Consider the following 19894-nt stretch of genomic DNA (forward strand, 5'->3'; position numbering starts at 1 on the left):
CTCCAATAGGTTTACCGGAGGCAAGTAGAGAGAAGAGACAGGCGGAATTAGGAAAAGTCACCAGTCCCACTCCCAGAGCAGGTTATCGTTGAACTACGGAGGAAGGATAGGCTATATTTATAGAGCTCGGGCTATGCTGTAAATTACACTTTTTACAAGGTTTTCATGTGTACATAAGCAGCGAAAGTTTATTTCAGATAGAGGAATGTGGCAGAAGAGCAGTTGATCCAACCAGATTTTTGTGGTGCGTGCATAATCTTTAACAAGCTATCTTGAAAAGGTTACTGTGTAGCTAGCCCTAGCTGGCTAGCAACAACGTTATATTGATTGAAAGGTGTTTAATTCAAGTCATTGGCCAAGTAATACATTTTTTCTAGTTTTATCTCGCATCTCGTAATTATGAAGCCATCACCTGGTACATATGTGAGATGGTTTTCTAGTTGGGTCTGTTTATTTGTAGGTCGACCATTGGTTATCCTTAAAATCTTACCAATGCAATGCAGATTAAATTGAATTGATGGCTACTCATCCAATCAGACATGCAAATTACTGTAGCTCTTTTAACTCTTCCTGTTGTGTTGTTATTTTTTTCCCCAGACGGAGAACATGGCAAGAAGAACAAGGATAATTTTTACATTTTCTGGTATAGCACTTGTCAGCCTGCTTCTTCTGGGTGGCTCAGTGGAGACCGCCAGTGAGGTTGACCCATACACAATTCTTGGAGTGACCAAAAGTGCTAGCCAAGCTGAAATCAAGAAAGTTTACAAACGGCTAGCTAGGGAATGGTAAGAACATGTTTCACTTAATATTTCTGGGTGTCAGGATTTAGTGGATGTATTTAAGCAATAGGCTTAATGCACAAGATAGTGTGATAAATGCCCGATATACATAGGAGATGGACAGTTACTTTGAAACAAAGCATGATATTCCTGGAGACAGCCACTAGACATGCTGTATTGGCCATATACCACCAGCCCAGTGGTACCTTATTGGCATTATGAACCCATATAGAACAATAAAGTATTTTTGGGGGTTTTGTACCTGTAGTATACAGTTCTGCCAAACAACCAACACAAAGGGTGTGAACTACTTTGCTTGTAATTAGCATGGTTGACTTATTACAAGATGGCGTGGCGCATTGATAATTTGCCTTTCCTTTGTTTCTATAAGGCATCCTGATAAAAACAAAAATGAAGGGGCCGAAGACATGTTCATTAAGATTACCAAATCTTACGAGGTAAAGATTTTCCAGTATTTATCAGCATAACAATATCAGCATGTGGTGCTGTATTCTGGTGGAAATGCTCTACCCTCCAGTAACAATGACGGTGTGCTTCCCACCCAAACTCCTTCAGATCTTATCCAACGAGGAGAAAAGAGCCAACTACGACCGGTACGGCCAGACTGATGACACCCAGCCTTATGGGCGTGGTCACCATGGTCATCGCCACGACCATTTCTACTTTGACGAGTCCTTCTTCCACTTCCCATTCAACAACAAGGGCAGCCGGGAGTTTGCCGACAGCAAGTACGTTCTGCATTTCAACCAGTATGTGAATGACGTTGTGCCTGACAGCTTCAAGAGGCCGTACCTGATCAAAATCACCTCAGACTGGTGCTTCAGCTGCATCCACATCGAGCCAGTCTGGAAAGAGGTTGTAAAGGAGCTGGAGGCTTTGGGTAGGAAATGATTAAATGCATTACACAAATTACACTTCACCTTCCACATTGGATTTTTACTCATTCAGCAAATGCTCGTATCCAGAGTGACATACAGCCAGTGCATCCAACTGTAGTGCATTCAAGTACAGTAGGGGAAATAACCTGTATTGATTATCTGTACAACTGGTGTATTAGGTGTGGGGATTGGTGTGGTGGATGTTGGCTACGAGAGACGTCTGGCCAATCATCTTGGTGCTCACCGCACCCCATCCATACTGGGGGTCATCAACGGTAAAGTGGCATTTTTCCACTATGCTGTGGTGAAGGAGCACCTAAGGCAGTTTGTGGAGGACCTTCTCCCTCAGAGGCTGGTTGAGAAGGTAAACAAACGATATGTCCTTGGCAGATTTTATCTCTTCTTCTTGAGTCACCACTGTTGGCGTCACAGCAATTCTATTGACTAAATAGTAAAAATGCTATTTCAGGTTACAGACAGGAACAACTTTCAATTTTTGAACAGCTGGCATGAGCAGAACAAGCCGCACGTGCTTCTGTTTGACCAAGTGCCCGTAGTCCCACTCTTGTACAAGGTAAGCCGTTATCTAAGGTCTAGACTAATTACTCTGACATTTGTTTTGTCTACCACGAGAGACCTGGTCTGCCTTTTTTCCCGTCTTGGAGCGTAGGCCATCTGCACCAGCTTTCAAATACTTGTTCTCTGGTTTTGTTTCCTCTTATCCTCTGTAGCTGACTGCATTTGCCTATAAGGATTATGTTCAGTTTGGGTATGTGGACCAGGGTCTGTCAGAGACAGCCAACCTACTGAAGCAGTTTAACATTAACACCTACGCCCCAACCATGCTGGTCTTTAAAGAAAGTACAGACAAGCCTGCAGACATTATACAGGTAGGTACGAAATGTTGACTGAACTTGTCTACTGTGGATCCTCTTAATTCCCCCCTGAACGCTTAAATTAAATTTCCCTCTAAACAGTTTAATTAAACACCTAAATGGTATCTGAAATGTCTGTTGTTTGTATATTATTGATACTGAATTAACATCTCTTTTTGGTCTTCTCTTCTAGGCTAAAGGGATGAAAAAGCAAATTATTGATGAATTTATTCTGAACAACAAGTTTCTTCTTGTCCCTCGATTGGTGAATCAGAAGCTGTTTGATGAACTTTGTCCAGTGAAACAGTTCCACCGACGCAGGAAGTAAGACATTCCTTTGGTTCCCTCGTGTGAACATACCCTGTATTTGGGAAAAGACCATTTCTTAACAACCAGGTGACATCATTGTAGAAGTGCCAGGATCCTCTAAAAGTGTCAGTCACGCTCTATGAAGTTCCCAATATGCCCGCGTCATCTGTCTTCCAGGTATTGTGTCCTGCTGATCACTGGTGACGAGGAGGCCTTTGCTATAGGGAACCAGGCCTTCCTCTCATTTGCCTCCGCCAACACTAAAGAAGTTGTGAGATTTGCCTACATTTACCAAAGGCTGCAGCAACCACTGTGTGATACTCTGCTCAAGACCAAGGACAGTACACCGCTCCCAACACCACAGGTGCATTTCCGATATAACAGAGCAATGAAGCTGTAGTGGAGAGCCACAGAAAAAATTTGAACATTGATAATTTGCTCTGCTTCGATATTTACGGCGTTTCTTTAGGTCAAGTAGGGGCACTATCAGTAATTTAATCAGAAGCATCTTTCCAAAATCCCTTTCCCCAATACTATATATTGTATAACATCATGTGTGGCTGGTGTGGTCACTCTACAGGTGTTGATCTTGGAGCGTCGAAATGCGGCAGGTAAAGTCCTGTTCAAGTTGGCAGGTAGTTGGAATGGTACTGATGATGACAAACGACATCTCTTGGATGAGCTGGAGAGGCTGCTGAAAGACCCGTCCATCCTTAACTACGACGCCATGCTGCCGGAGCTCAACAATGAGTTTGCCTCTGTGAGTTGACTTCCTCACTACTGAACAGTGCTGCATGTAAAAGAGGGCTGCCCTACTTTATAGTCTCTGAAGGGCCAGGGTAATATAGTAGTAATTACTACTGTGTCCAGAGATAAGACTTGCTGGAATGTTCTTTTGTAGGATTCTGAAACTGCAATGGTTTTTAATTTGTATGCTAGGTAACACAGTTTGCATGTTCGTGTGAATGTATATTATTGACCAGTTAACCAGTAAATATACAGAACAAATATTGAAATGCAACATGTAATGTGTTTTTCCCGTGTTTAATGAGGTAAAATAAAGGATCCCAGAAATATTCCAAATGCACAAAAAGGGATTTCTCTCATGGGAAATCCATAGATTATATGAACTGTACCTCTGTAAAAGTGTACAAATTATAGCAGGTTGAGATATATTTCTGGTTAAGAATGTCACTTTCTTATTCCAGATGTTTCTTGTTCGATGGATATATTCAGCTTATGATTATCTCACTGAAATCATTGACGATATTCTTCACAATAATTGGTGAGTTACCTCTGAAACAAGTTTGCAGGTATATCTTTTGTAATTGGTTACAAATAACATACATTTTTTCAATATAACAATAGTTCTTCAGTAGTTGCTTGATGTTGCAGTCGTCAACTGCCATTTTATTTCATAACCCGGGTTTTAGTGCTATCCCTCCTTTGTATTGAGATATCTGTTTTTTTGCAGGCGTGAGATGATGCCACTCCTGTCATTGATATTTTCGGCCTTATTCATTTTGTTTGGCACTGTGGTGGTTCAGGCTTTTAGGTAAGTTAGATGACCAGGTATTCCACTGTCCAGCTTAAACACGTTACCTTTTGGAAAGTGCTTGTTCACACTTATCATTCTGCACTTGGTTTGGTTTCAGTGATTCCAGTGAAGATGGCAAAACCAAATCAAAGGCCAAAGATGGAACTAAGGCAGAAAATGAGTCACCGAGTAGCAGTAACACCTCAAGGCAAGACTACATTAATAATATAAGTTCCAGTGAAAAGATTCAAGTTGTGCCTGAAATATAATGAACACAATATTTTAAGAATTTTAGGAAAATACAGTTTAGTTGTGTAATCCATATAATACTGGTATCATTTAGCTTGGAGACGTGGTTTAGAGGTAACACTCAGCTCCGTGTGCATTTCCCTGCCGGTCCAACACCATCACCACTATTCCTCCTCCTCCATCCATCTCCCTGCCGGTCCAACACCATCACCACTATTCCTCCTCCTCCATCCATCCATCTCCCTGCCGGTCCAACACCATCACCACTATTCCTCCTCCTCCACCATCCATCTCCCTGCTGGTCCAACACCATCACCACTATTCCTCCTCCACCATCCATCTCCCTGCCGGTCCAACACCATCACCACTATTCCTCCTCCTCCATCAATCCATCTCCCTGCCGGTCCAACACCATCACCACTATTCCTCCTCCACCATCCATCTCCCTGCCGGTCCAACACCATCACCACTATTCCTCCTCCTCCATCAATCTATCTCCCTGCCGGTCCAACACCATCACCACTATTCCTCCTCCTCCATCCATCTCCCTGCCGGTCCAACACCATCACCACTATTCCTCCTCCTCCATCCATCTCCCTGCCGGTCCAACACCATCACCACTATTCCTCCTCCTCCACCATCCATCTCCCTGCCGGTCCAACACCATCACCACTATTCCTCCTCCATGAATCCATCTCCCTGCCGGTCCAACACCATCACCACTATTCCTCCTCCTCCATCCATCTCCCTGCTGGTCCAACACCATCACCACTATTCCTCCTCTCCATCAATCCATCTCCCTGCTGGTCCAACACCATCACCACTATTCCTCCTCCTCCATCCATCTCCCTGCTGGTCCAACACCATCACCACTATTCCTCCTCCTCCATCAATCCATCTCCCTGCCGGTCCAACACCATCACCACTATTCCTCCTCCTCCATCCATCTCCCTGCCGGTCCAACACCATCACCACTATTCCTCCTCCTCCATCCATCTCCCTGCCGGTCCAACACCATCACCACTATTCCTCCTCCTCCACCATCCATCTCCCTGCCGGTCCAACACCATCACCACTATTCCTCCTCCATGAATCCATCTCCCTGCCGGTCCAACACCATCACCACTATTCCTCCTCCTCCATCCATCTCCCTGCTGGTCCAACACCATCACCACGATTCCTCCTCTCCATCCATCCCTACCTAATTCTTCTACCTAATTCTAAACTGTCAATTGAAAAACAGCATGTACAGTAAGAAGTGACGGTACACTGACCTTGAAAAAAAAAAAACTAATATTTGTATAATTTATAGTCGCCCTCCGAAGAAGAACTTTGTGGAGGTGACGGAGCTGACGGACATCACCTACATCAGTAACCTGGTGAAGCTGAGGCCGGGCCACATGAACGTGGTTCTGGTGCTTACCGACGCCACCAAGAACGTTCTGCTCAGCAAGTTTGCCAAAGAAGTCTACTCTTTTACCGGGTGAGGGCACGGTCCCACAGGGTTTGGGTTGGAAAACTGAACTGCTGTTTTAGAAGAGTTGATAGTATAAGAATACAGCTGTTACACATAGTGGTCACAAATGTACCCGGGACCCAAAGGAGTTGATTAAATTGTTTATTATCGCAGTAAATGTAGTCTCGTTGGTATTCAAATCGATCTCAGTTAGGAAATGGCTATACACACTAATTTATACAGGGAACGTAACTACCCAGAATTCAACAGAGTACTATAAGCCAATTGGCTAAATTCAGTCTCAAGCTTTGATAGAATGTATACAGTGTAAAGCTGATTACCTTAAAGCGCACATTCACGCGATATTCTCACAATAGAACCCGTCCGTTGATTGATAACACCCCAATGCTTTTCTTTTGTTCCTAGGAGCCTGACACTACATTTTTCCTTCCTGAACGTGGACAAGCACAGTGCATGGATGGAAACGCTGCTTGAGTTCGCCCAGGACGCCATGCAGATAGACACCGACGAGGACGACGGTGCCCGCCAGAAGATGGACTACACGGGCTACGTCCTGGCGCTCAACGGCCATAAGAAGTACCTGTGCCTGTTCAGACCCGTTTACACCGGCGAGGACCTCGATGGGAAGTCTTCTGAGGAGGAGGGGCCTGGGGGAGTCACAGGGGGAGGGAGGAGGTCCAGGTCCAGCTCCAGGGAGGACCACCCACCAAGCAAAGCTAACCCCCGGTCTCGCTCCACCGCCACTCTGCAGATCCACCATAAACTGGACCGCCTTGGGCTGTGGATGGAGAGGCTGTTGGAAGGAACTCTGCCCAGGTACTACATCCCTGCTTGGCCTGGCCTTGACAAGATAACAGCCCCGAAATAGGAATCCTACCGGAGGGCATGTCTGGCGTGCAAAACCCTTGTGGGCGTTTGTGTCAATTATATTGATGTGGAAAATATCCAAAAGAAGATATGCTCAGAAGTTTTAATGCATTGCATGCACACGTCCCAAGTCAGGATCCGGGTCAAAACGGTCACGTACTGAAGCAATCTGTGTCTACAAGCCAAGATGACTGCTGAATGTTTTGAGTGCATGCACTGGAACATGGTTTGAAGAAATGAGTTTCAATAGCATTGTTGTTTTGGCTGATTGAGACAACTAGACTACATTCATATGCCCTCAAAACTGTTTGCCTCATGTTCTGCTTGGATTAGAGCTGCCTTTTTGCACTTAATATATTTATTTGTTACAGAAGTAGTTTCTAAAGTAGGATCAATAAATTGTTTTCTGAGTGTACAGAGTGAGTATTGTGGATCTGAATGCAACAACAATTAAACAATTCATGAATTGCTTTTCCTTTCAAATCCCTTCATCTGCATGCTGTAATTTCTTATTTTCTTATTTCTAATATCTGCTGCTGTTACAACCTCTAGATTAACTAACTGAATCACTGTGGTAACAAGTTGATTCCTGCATTTTCTAAACCATCATCCATCTTATTCACATATTTAGGCCTAATCTATCAGAGTGTTCAATGAAATTTGCTTCACTGTCTCAATGGTGATTGATTAGTACTGTGAACAGAGATGCATGTCTCTACTAGTGTTATTTTTGTCACCAAATTTGACCTCATACATAAACTAAATTCCTGAACTGAGATTTGTCATTACGCAGAATACTGTAACTACAAGGCCTTCCGTTTTCCCCTGGCTGCTAATATTTCATGGTCATCCTTACTCGTTTAGACAGACTATTATTGAAAAACAGATATAACCTCATTCTTTTGCCTATTTTTACACTGCTTGCAAGATTTTCCTATTTGTCTAGACATTTTTTTTCACAACATCTTGACCAGTGGCTTAATGTAGCGCTGAAAGTGTACTATATGTTGGGGAACTAACATTTTATGCAACATTTAGATCTATTTTGAAAAAAAATAAGGGAAGAGCAAAAAGAAAGGAAAACAAAACAATTGTGCTTAACCCAATTTAATTAACATTAAACATTGATTGTCTTGATGAAAACAGTTGATTTGCCACTGAAAATGTTGTTGTACATAGTATATCTTTGTACTGTGTCGTCTGTACATTTAAGTTAAACTCCAATAAAAAATGTGTTGTTTTTAACATGGATTTATAATAATGTGGTCATAACATTAACCAATACTGTTCATTGTTCCATATGTAAACATGTTTTTGTTACTGAATTATATAACCCTGATACTATGTCAGAAATTTCGTTAATCTTGAGAAAATAGATTTTGCAGATGTATCAATAAGTAACAAAGCATAATTATCTTCCTGTGTGCAATAAATACTTTATGTTCATATGTTAGAGAAACATTTTTGATTCTATTTTCTCTGATTTATCAGCTGACTTGTTTGACATGGGTACTTTTTAAATGTTGGTTGTACTTGTGTGTCCTAACGTCATTAATCAGTTTGGTGGTTGTGCAGTAGATTATATATTTTCAATGAAGAATGTGCAACCGTGCAGGAATAAAATTAGTCATAGTATTTCATCTTCGGAAGTACACACATCATTTCAAAGAGCAGGTTGGCGGCAGTCAGGGCTGTATTGCCTACAAAAAAGGAGAAAACCAGTTTTGGAAATTCACAGTTAAAAGTAAAACAATGGGACATTAGCAGGGGTTCTTAGTACAATACCTGTGGTGTCATAGGGTGGAGACACCTCGACTAGATCACAGCCCACCAAGTTCAGGCCACGACAGCCCCGGATGATTTCTAGTCCCTAGAGAGCAAGACAGACAGTTTCAGCAGCCGTCTCCATACATAGTAATGGAATCAGAAACATCAGTACTAGAATAGTTAGTATTTGGTTGATTTTAGTAAATGTGTATCATCTGCCCAAAGGGGCCACCTCAGAGCAGACATCCTGTGTGACTGCAGTTTACTTGGCCCCAGGGCAACATTAGTCTCAATCCCTGACACATTCTTCCTCAAATTGAGCTAAAATCAAGTCAAGTAGATGTTCTTACTTGTATGGGTGTGAGGCCTGCTATCTCTGGGGTGCCGGTGCCAGGGGCAAATGCTGGGTCTAAAGCATCAATATCAAAGCTGAGGTAGACGGGACCTGATCCCATCTGGGTCCTGACCTCAGCCATAAGAGGAGCCAGAGACTTGAACCAACACTCCTCCACCTGAACAACACGAAATCCCTACAGAACACACACACACACAGAATTCAATCAAAGATCATGTAATGCTTGTCTTTTTACCAACTACTGTGCATTTCTGTGACCACAGCACAGTGCTGATCAGTACCTGTGCCCGGCTCCACTCGTAGGCATCCGGAGAGTAGCCTGTGCCACGCAGGCCAATCTGGACAACGCGCTTGCAGTCCAGCAGACCCTCCTCCACACAGCGTCTAAATGGAGTGCCATGGCCAATCTTCTCCCCCAGGACCACGTCACTGGTGTCAGCATGAGCATCCACATGGACAAGACCCACAGGCCCGTGTCTGACAAACAAAAGACACACAAGTTCTGTTTCCTGGACATTGATTGAGTCCACTAATGGACCAAAAATATTTCTCAACAATATAGCTTTTTTATTAAATATGTTTTTTATGGAAATTATTGCTCCAACTCCACAGCTGATATGGGAGAGTCAAATATCGAAATGTGTCCTCCAATCCACAACTCGCCAAGCAGTTATTATTTTTATCACAATGCATGCACCACAAGGAAGTATTTACCAGCACATACACGACTGAGGAGAGCAGATTCCCAAGTCAACAACAACCAGTTCATATCTCCTTTTATGAACAGCAAAGCTTTCAGTATAGTGATCCATCAAATCAATTTATAAAGCCCTTTTTACAAGAGCAGTTGTCACAAAGTGCTTTACAGAGACACCCGGCCTTAAACCCCAAGGAGCAAACAACAGTAGTGTTGGATTTCAGTGGCTAGGAAAAACTCCCTAAGAAGGCCGAATTTTTGGAAGAAACCAAGAGAGGACCCAGGCTCAGAGGGGTGACCAGTCCTCTTCTGGCTGTGCCGGGGGAGGCCCCGGACAGGGCCCAACAGGCAGGAAATCAATCCAGCCACATTGCCAGGCATCAACCAAAGGGACACCCACCAACCGCAACCCCCCTGAATGAGGGCCAAGTATTATATCTACAGTCACGAAGTATATATCTACAGTCACGCAGGGGGTCCCCCAGGGCTCTGTTCTGGGTCCCTTACTCTTCATCATTTACATCCTCCCCCTTGGTCAGATCCTCCGCCACTTCAACCTTAATTTCCACTGCTACGCTGATGACACACAGATTTATCTCAGCACCAAATCTATCACCAACCCACCTCTGGCCCATATTGAATCATGTCTCTCTGAAATAAAAATATGGATGCATCACAACTTCCTCAAACTCAACAGTGAAAAAACAGAACTTCTTCTCATTGGCACCAAATCCACCCTTAGTAAAACTGGCACATTCTCTCTCACCATTGACAACACTGTAGTTTCTCCTTCCCCCTGTGCTCGCAACCTTGGGGTCATCCTTGACTCCACCCTATGTTTCGAGCAACACATTAAACAGACTGTCAAATCATCTTTCTTTCAACTTCGTAACATTGCAAAACTCGAATCCTCCCTCCCCCCACCTGCAGCTGAAACTCTGATTCATGCATTCATCTCCTCCCGTCTTGACTATTGTAACTCCCTCTTGTCCGGCATCAACTCCTCATACCTCCATAAGCTCCAAATGGTTCAAAACTCTGCTGCTAGGCTTCTTACTCATTCAAAGTCCTGGCAGCACATCACCCCCATCCTCTGTGAGCTTCACTGGCTCCCAGTCAAACAGCGCATTGAATACAAAATACTCCTCCTGACTTACAAAGCCCTCCACAAACTTGCTCCCCCCTACCTCTCGGACCTTCTTCAACACTATCAACCTTCACGCTCACTCCGCTCTTGTACAGCAGGCCACCTCATCATCCCCAGATCCAAGCTACGGAGCTGTGGTGACAGGGCATTCTCCAGGGTTGCTCCCTGGCTCTGGAACTCACTGCCACAATCCATCCTTGACTCTGACTCTCTTAACACCTTCCGCCTCCGCCTTAAGCCATTTCTGTTTAAACAAGCCTTCCCATAGCCCCTTTGTTGTTGTATATTTTATTTCTCAGTGTTCTTTGTTTTGCTTGTTTTTGTAAAGCGTCTTTGGGTCATTGAAAAGCGCTATATAAATCCCATGTATTATTATTATTATTATTTATTGCCAGCAGCGTACAGCCCAATTGCACAAGTGCGCAACAGAGAGTCAACAACAAGCCAGTGACTCTTCCCTGATGCAGGACTAGAGGTGCCTATAAAGTACTATTTGTAATTGTATTGTACCTATCCACAACATTAAATTATATTTTGTTGGATTAAATTGATACTTTTCTGCGTGCGAGCGCTTATGCCTGCTTTCTATCAGCAAAAAATAACAAAACACGCATGCGTCAATGCTCTAACATTGATAACACAGAATGAGCCTGTGGAATCTTATCCCTGGCGGGGTGTTTCTTGAAACGAATTGCAATAGAACAAAATGTTCTGGAAACTTAAATCGATAATGAATATTAGGTTAAAATGAATTTGTCTTTTTAATCTGTGGTAGTGACTGTGAAAATGTATCCAGTTGTACTGAGATTTGATAATGCGTAGGCCTGCAGGTAAAGTACTTACTTGTCAGCAACTGCTTGTAGAATAGGGTATGCTATGGTGTGATCACCACCTGTTGAAAGATCAAGTAAATTATACTGAGTGAATTGTCATTGTCATGCCAAAACATTGTAAAGCTAACCTTTGTACTAAAGCCTGGTTCATAAGATTGTGCAATGAACATTCATTCCATGAGTCACAATGAGAATCCAGATGTTTTGTGGCGAAAAAAGTGCAGTTAGTTAATGTTTTCCAAAATCTCTTTCCTAACCACTCTTGTGCTCGACCATCCTCACCCATAGTGAGAGGGATACAGCCTGTGGCCAGGACTGAACGGAAGGCCTCTCGGATTCGTTTGCAGGTGTCTTTTAGATCATACACGTTGACATTGACATCCCCAATATCAGCCACCATTAGAGACTCATATGGGGCTGCACGGGTACCACTGTTGTAGGCCCTTAACATGGCCGACTCGGCTCTGATCTGACGGGGGCCAAACCTGTGCAAAACCATTTTTAATGTTGTTTTCACACACAATGTCACATGTCCTCAATTCTAGTGACTGAACAACAATCACATGAAATAACTAAGAACATAACAGAAATATGATTATAGAACAAAACATTTATATCTATATTCTGCAAATACTTCAAGTATATACAAAGTATTTTAAAGTATTGGATTAGCACAGTGTGTTTAGGTAAGGGTGTGCAATGTACCTAGCTCCAGGTCGGTTGGAAGTACCAGTATCTATTGGAACACCGATAAATGCAGCATCAAGCCCATTTGCAGTCTCTTGATAAGGTAACTTGCCCATAGTAGCAATTCCAGAGACTCTAGCGACAAATTCTGCACTTGGGGGAACATTGTAGCGCTTTCCCGTGTACTTTCTTGCGGGGGTGATATCCGGACGTCGCCTGTCAAATGAGTCGGTGCTTGCAGTTGAAAGTCCAGAAAATGTATTTGTGTTTTTTAAGCATGAACGTAATGCTCCTCGAATTTCAGTACGATTTCTAACGTTTTTTAAAAGAGACAAAATCATTGTAAGTAATTGTAACAAATGTTGAACCGATTTTTCTGATAACTTCTTGTTGCACGTCTTACCGCTCTTCATGCAAGCGCCTTTCTTTGGCTTTTTTTTTTTTTTCAGGGAAGACCTCGCGATTGTTTTCGTCGCACTAGATCAGAAAGAAAAAGGTCTTCCCCACTGACTTTCTCCACCAATGGATTTTGAGGAGACAAGGAGTCTCGACAAAAATTCTATCGATTATCTCCGTGACTGGTCAACGCAACGTGTTTAGTCAACACAAGGGGCTGTTGGGAAATGTATTTTAAATATCTATTTATTATATGAGCAGCAATCAAGGATCTTATTTAATTATGAAATTACACAAGGCAAATCACAATTTTAAATGCACATCACACTTAGACCAGAATTTATAGCACGGTTACATAGGCTATCTAATTATTTCTCACAATAAAAAATAATTCTCAGCCCAATTCCAAATGTCTCATGAAGCATTTGATGAATACATTGACCCCAAAAAATAAATAAAAGACCTTTTGACCATCAATTTGAAATGCAGTTTGATCTGGTATTTTTATTAAATCAGGACTGTCTGGGGAGTGAAAATATTTAGACACTTTATAATGTCTTTAGTAGTGACTACTTCTTAGTCTTAGTGTTAATCATAAAGATGCTCAGAAACTATGTTTCTGTCTAAACTATAGATTGTCATAGAACGTATTGATAAACAGTTTTGGGACAAACAAATTGTGAACCTTAACAGTGACACGACTAAGTACTATTCAGACAAAGTACAAACAATTCCAAAAATAAAAATACAACCCCCATCCAGCACTAAGCTACTGGTGTCTTCTTTCCAACCTCCTGTTAATAGGCCCTGCCATAGAATCTCTTACCATACATTTCAAAGTGCTTATTTTGTTTACTGAAAATGTTCTGCTCAGCTGGTAGACGGGGGTGGAAATTGGGACCATAAGCATTTTTGACAAGTGCAATTCTGCTATAGAATAAAGTACATTAAATTATTTACATTGGTGGTTTCCCAAAAACTTCCCAGAAGGCCATGTTCCATTCACACCCCTGGCTCTACATTCAGTAAAGCAAAGTCAGACAAACTCAAAGTGTCACACTAAGTGGTAGTAGGACACAAGTTCTGAGAGGACCTAAAGAGACATGATACTAGCTCTGCCCTGTTCCCGTCCATACAGCAGATAGCTGACAGCCAATCTGAGATCTTCCAGGTCAAGGTTAGAAAGGAAACACCACTGTAGCTCCGCCTCCACAGAGTTCCCATTAGAACCACAGCCCCTCAGGAGCACCAAGGCAGACTGGCACAGCAGCCAATCAGCTAGCTTCTTCATGCCAGCGCTATCTTGATTGGCCAGCGCCCTTCGTCCCCAGAGGCTCAGATGCAAAATGTTTGCTGCCAGTCTGGCACTCAGACGCTGCAGAGAAACAAACAAATCGTAATGAGTGTGGAATTTGCAGCACACAAGCACATCTCAGATGCTGTTGCAGCTTCCACGCCAAACAAGCCATAGTAATTATATTGTATTAACATTTTTCATCAAAACCTAGTTTAAAGTAAAGCCTCATATAATAACATATGACTAGATAGTTATTTGAGTGTATTTAAGCAATATGACATTGGCTGTGGTCTAAGGGCAGTCCTTAGATACAACGCAACACAAGTGCCAGGACACAGGGCTTAGCTGTTGTATACTGGCCGTTTACCAAGAATCCCTGAGTAGCCTTATTGACATAATAAACCAGTAACCAGTAATGCCAATTAGAACAGAAAAAGGGTTATTGGTAAATTAGCATCCAGGGTTCAAACCATTTGGTTTATAACATGACACTGATTGGCACCTTTTTGGGGTTCCTACACAGCAGTAGCCTGACCACTAAGCGCATGTCAGCAGACACACTGGCAGGCAGGGCAGGGAGCTGCTTCTCCTGGAAACTTCTGCTGTCCAGCCCCCTGGCCCCGTAAAACGGATTGGCCAGGCCGAATATCTCATAGGAAATAGCCCCAACAGCCCAGGCATCCGCCTTGCCGTAATCAATGGCTACACCCGGGCCGGGGACTGCGGTGGCCACCTTTGGAGAGAGAAAATATGTACATATATATATATATATATATATATATAAATATCTATATATCTCCCCGGACATTTTAGGGGTTGTGTTGTGAATTCAAGGCAGACAGAACGCTTGTTGTTTTGGATGTTCTCTGATGACATCAGCTTACCTCCGGTGCCATCAGGCAGGAGTTGCCTCCTCGGTTCACCCAGACACTGTTGAAGGGCAGCTGGAGACTAGAGTCACTCTGAGCCAGGCAACAGCCAAAATCAGTTATCACCAAGCGGGGGCAGCCATCTGCATAATTCAGATATAAATGAATGAGTTGTTGGATAAGTAAATATGGATAACCTATATTTAATTAATATCAATATTCTCCTTCTGCTTGAGAGAGCAAAGCATTCAATTTTGACAATGGATGTGCTAAATTGTAGTGAGTTGTTGTGTAAACAACTTTTATTGGATCTAAAGCTCCAAAACCTTCTGGTCATGTGTATCTATACATTTATGACCATATTTCTCATCTCTTCCCCTTCACATTTCTTGAATGTGAATGGTCATTCTTCTTGTTTTACAGCTGTTTATTTTGCCTAGTGTTGGGCATGGTTAAGGTTAAGTCACGACAGAACCAATCTGGTGGGTTTGTTGTCATACAGTATTTGTAGAGAAATACTATGGTACTTAATTTTGTTCTGTTACGCAAAACACTTATTATGTGATGTTTCAGACAATTAATTGAGCTTTGACAGACATCCGGAGTAGATTGATGTTTATGAAAAGAGACGCAAAAATCTGTATAGAGGACCAAATAAACCAAACACATTGAAACCAAGTATGTTCCAATTGTAGTGAAAAAGCGTGATTCCAGAGCCTGTCCGTTGTCTCTCCCTCTCTCTCTCTCTCTCCCTGACCTGAGTCAAACTCCAGGAGCACATTGTCGGACTTGAGGTCCCTGTGGGCAATGCCCTGGCGATACAGGTGGTCCACCCCCTCCAACAGCTGGAGCACCATCAGACCGCCCTGTCTCCCGCTAGGAACGTTGGCCTGCAGGTACTGACGCAGGGTGCACGGGTAACTAGGGACACACAGAGGTCAGGTCAGTATACACTGGGGTGAGTGAATACAGAAAGGAACTCTGATTGGGGTGGGCTAATCTACACTCAATACCTAATGGGCCAGTATCCCAGACGCAAATTGGACGTAATCCCGAAGGGAAATAAATGCTTTTTAGTTGGCTTGATCTGGGGCTAGGAAACTGACCCCAGGATACTGAGATACGGATGAAGGATGGACGCCCAACAAGGATCCTTACTTCTTCATGACCAGGAATAGAGTACGGTTGTTGCCCAGGCCCTCTGGGTTGAGTCTGGCTGGCAAGACATCTGGGTACTCTTCCTGGGCCCCAGGCAGAAGGGGAACATCTGCAGTGAATGCCCGGAACACCCTTATCACGTTGGGGTGGGCAGAACACCTCTTAGGCACTATGCCAAAATATCTGCAAAACAGTTCAGTTGAAAATGCAACACTTATGAACAACACAACATTGATCGATTTTTCCACAAATGTAACCACATTTCAATATGTAAACAGTTTAATAAGTTCAAGCCATAATGTTGATATTTTGTTACAATTACAATGCCATTTTAGCTGTGGAGCAAGCTGTTTGGGCTGAACCTAACGGGAATTTGTTGTGCTGATGTCAACCTCCAAGGCACGTGTTGCTAGGCAACATCTGCACCTGGTCAGGCCTACTTCCTCATTGGCTGAAGACAATGTGGGGAAAATAAACAAATACTGCAGAACATCTCAGCTAGATTCAGTGTTTTAAAACAAAGCTAAGAAGCTTCAACAAGTCCTTTTACTGGAATGTGCTGAATCTGTTGTTGGTAGGCAATTATCTGCTATCTTTTGACATGACTTACTGCACCTTTGAAGTAAACAGATGCCATGTGTGATTACTCATACTAACCCGCTTAGTGCAATCTGTTCATCTCTTTCCTGTTTCATGGCAAGACGGCCTGCAGGGACCAGCTCCTGGGACATGGATCTTAGAATAGCCTCACTTGAAGAACCGGCCTGCAGGAGAACCATGAAAAAAAACATCATGTTATCACTATGCACACAAATAACTAAGATAATATTCTATAGTAAGTGAAAGTAACAGACACACTCTCCCTGTAGCAAAATAACTTGTCCTTTCTTATAAAGACCAGATTGAGAGTTTGTTACAGGCATGGAGGAAAGTGACTTTGGGAGAAAGGGCAGATTATTGGCATGCAGGTAAAGTATCTTGATGGACACTTACCCCAAAGTTCCACATCATCTTAACAGCCAGAGGATAGATGCCCAGGGAACCTGAGGGGCCGCTCAGAGACCCATTGGCCGCCATTCCATCTTGACTTAACTGGTCCTTCAGCTCCACCAGGGAACACTGGTCACGCTCCATGTCCCTAAGCCCAGCAAATGGAGCTGTAACCTCATACACAGCGGCATTGGAGCCTTTCCCAATCTGCTTCCCAAAAGCATAGTCCTCCAGCTTGTACCCTGAGGCAAAGGACTTGAGCGGGCTCGGAAACTTCTTCTTGGTAAACACAGCCTTCAGAGGAAAGGTGACATTTAGGTTTTTAAGTAAAACATTATTGCATAAAGTTGTTATCAGATATTTAATTATTTATATTAGCTTATACAAGACATGTCAAAGAGTGCAGAGAAATTACAGATACAAAGTACAGATGAGGTATTATTTATAAGTGATTACATTCATTTTCTTTCAGTTCATCTACACACAATAACCCACAATAACACAGCAACAAAATGTTTAGAAATGTGTGCTAATTCACTGAAAATAAAACTGAAGTATCTAGCCATGACCTTTAATCAAAACGTGTGTATGTCAACTTGTGGACAGAGTTAAGCGCAGTTGCTACAGTATATTGCTGGGAAAACCTAGGCTGCTTAATAGTGACAAGTATACACGGCAATGGCAGAAATTGTGTACCCATAACATTATTGAATGGCTTGTAGTGGTGTTACTCGCGGAGTAAACAAACGAATAAAATAATATACACTGTATGTAGCATATGTTGTTTACCTGAATTTCCTGGCATGTCGCAGCACTCTTTCTGTCATCCTCCAGGTCTTTTTCAATCAACCCCGCACCCACAGCGAAAGCCAAAAATACTGCTCTGTTTCTTGGCGAACCGCCACCCCCGAGCCTCCTGAAACCAACGGACTGCAGCTGTGCAGCAAGACCCCTTAACGAAATTCGGAAATATCGGTACCGAATTGGAAGGAAAGTCTGAGGCTGAACAGTTCGGGCCGGTTGGCCTACACGAAAACGCTCTCCTCGGAACTTCGCTGCAACTCGTCCAGCAGGTTTGAACAGACTTAACTGGAAAACCGACCGTCCCAGTTCCACCCCACGGCTGATGGCTTGTTTTACAGACATGTTTAACCTAATTCAATTGTAAGTTTTGCGATGTTTTTACTTTTTCCGTCAGCCTTCGTAGTTCATAACATTGCGGGACATTATGCAAGGACGAATTGTTATGTAAACAGACAGTAACAGGAAGACCAAGCATGCTTGTTAATGTCACATGATATTATAATTTTTTTGACCTGATTAAAGTTAAAGAGACAGTAACACAAATAACGTTTTACTAAGGCCTTTACAAAAAAAAATATTCCAGATTTATACCACCAAACACTGCCATATTAAACACGTACAATTAATAATATGAAAATGATCTGTGTAGCATAATAAAATAAAATATTTTACTATTTGCTTTGATACTGACGTTCAGTGTTGGGGAACGTTACTTTACAAAGTAACTAATTACAGTTAGTAGTTACAGTTCCCATAAATTAACTAGTTACGTTACTTAGATACTTGTTGCAGAAATTGTCTAACACGTTAAGTTACTTAGTTACTTCGAGTCATTAGTTACTTCATAAGTCATTTGATTCTATATCAACGCATTGGTCATTAATGCCCTGAAGGCACACATTTAATGGGATATTGTATCATTACATAGTCATGTATATAGTCAGTTTCCAGCATATAACATTATTAATTATCAATCATTAAACAGAGTGACCAATCCTATTATCATATACCATAATGAGAAAAACTATTTATATTTAGTTTTTTAAACAAGAATCTCTCAAATCAATAATTTATTTATTATTGCAAGTGCCTCCACATTTTCAGGCCAGGCTTATTCAACAGCCTATATGTACAGACTTCATTACAAAATAGATCAATTGCACTGAACAATGAAGAACAAAAAAAACAGCTGTGGCCTTGTACACTGTTAAACATACCTTCTCAAAAAAGAAAACGTTAGACACTGCAATTCGAAATCCCTTTGCAATAATGTGCATACTGCAATAATGTTGCATGAGTTTATTCAGAGGTTAATAATTACTAAATATGTTTTGAAATGATTCACAATAATCGCGTTTAGAAACAAAACATCTATATAGATTTTCATTTGCGATCTACTTGGTTGTCCCACGGAGGATGATTTGGGATAACTGTGGTTGTCCAACAGACAAGAGATAACAGCAAAACAACAGCAGCCTCGGTGATTGGTAATATGCGTGGGTAATGACGTAGTCAAAATAGTAAACTGCCTCCCAAGCCTGAATCGCGCAGCTCATCCTTCAGCTGCACAAATCGTTTATCGACACTAAATATTGATTTGAAATTAATGGGAGCTGGTCGCGAGGCTTGGATAGGTGTATCATGAACTTTAGTTCTGCTGGTGCTGCCATATTTGCATCCTTTTGTTGCCACTTGCTACTGGAGAAAATAAATGCAACTTAAATCTACGCTGGTTGCGCTGTGGGAAATTGAGTAACGCGTTATTTATTAGAAAAACATATTACAAGGGATTACTTAAATTAAATAACTAACGCTTTGCGTTACCTTTAAAAGGTAGTCAGATTCAGGCGCGCAGATGGCACTAGGGACGGGGGGGATATGACCCCGCCAGATTCATGGAGA

At 42.4% G+C, this 19894-nt stretch overlaps 3 protein-coding genes across 3 annotated transcripts; 1 reads left to right on the forward strand and 2 right to left on the reverse strand.

Moving 5' to 3' along the window:
* The first annotated feature begins 29 nt into the window (after positions 1-29).
* dnajc16 (DnaJ (Hsp40) homolog, subfamily C, member 16) lies at positions 30-8440 on the forward strand. Its single transcript, XM_010901613.4, has 15 exons — positions 30-244; positions 598-785; positions 1171-1237; positions 1356-1680; positions 1858-2042; positions 2148-2252; positions 2410-2568; positions 2747-2877; positions 3040-3226; positions 3443-3622; positions 4071-4147; positions 4337-4417; positions 4518-4607; positions 5961-6131; positions 6531-8440. Exons 2-15 carry the CDS (start codon positions 607-609, stop codon positions 6991-6993), a joined length of 2400 nt encoding a protein of 799 aa, XP_010899915.3. The 5' UTR covers positions 30-244; positions 598-606; the 3' UTR covers positions 6994-8440.
* On the reverse strand, positions 8425-13016 carry agmat (agmatine ureohydrolase (agmatinase)). Its single transcript, XM_010901614.5, has 7 exons — positions 12497-13016; positions 12074-12276; positions 11802-11850; positions 9396-9591; positions 9110-9289; positions 8778-8862; positions 8425-8692 (listed from the first exon to the last, which is right to left on the reverse strand). Exons 1-7 carry the CDS (start codon positions 12889-12891, stop codon positions 8616-8618), a joined length of 1185 nt encoding a protein of 394 aa, XP_010899916.3. The 5' UTR covers positions 12892-13016; the 3' UTR covers positions 8425-8615.
* An 86-nt stretch (positions 13017-13102) lies between these two features.
* pink1 (PTEN induced kinase 1) lies at positions 13103-18488 on the reverse strand. The gene is made up of 8 exons (XM_010901616.5): positions 17978-18488; positions 17192-17482; positions 16856-16962; positions 16199-16381; positions 15798-15961; positions 15056-15183; positions 14674-14904; positions 13103-14249 (listed from the first exon to the last, which is right to left on the reverse strand). Exons 1-8 carry the CDS (start codon positions 18332-18334, stop codon positions 13968-13970), a joined length of 1743 nt encoding a protein of 580 aa, XP_010899918.3. The 5' UTR covers positions 18335-18488; the 3' UTR covers positions 13103-13967.
* Positions 18489-19894: the final 1406 nt, after the last annotated feature.

This window comes from Esox lucius, chromosome 12, assembly GCF_011004845.1.
Source record: "Esox lucius isolate fEsoLuc1 chromosome 12, fEsoLuc1.pri, whole genome shotgun sequence".
NCBI lineage: Eukaryota > Metazoa > Chordata > Actinopteri > Esociformes > Esocidae > Esox > Esox lucius.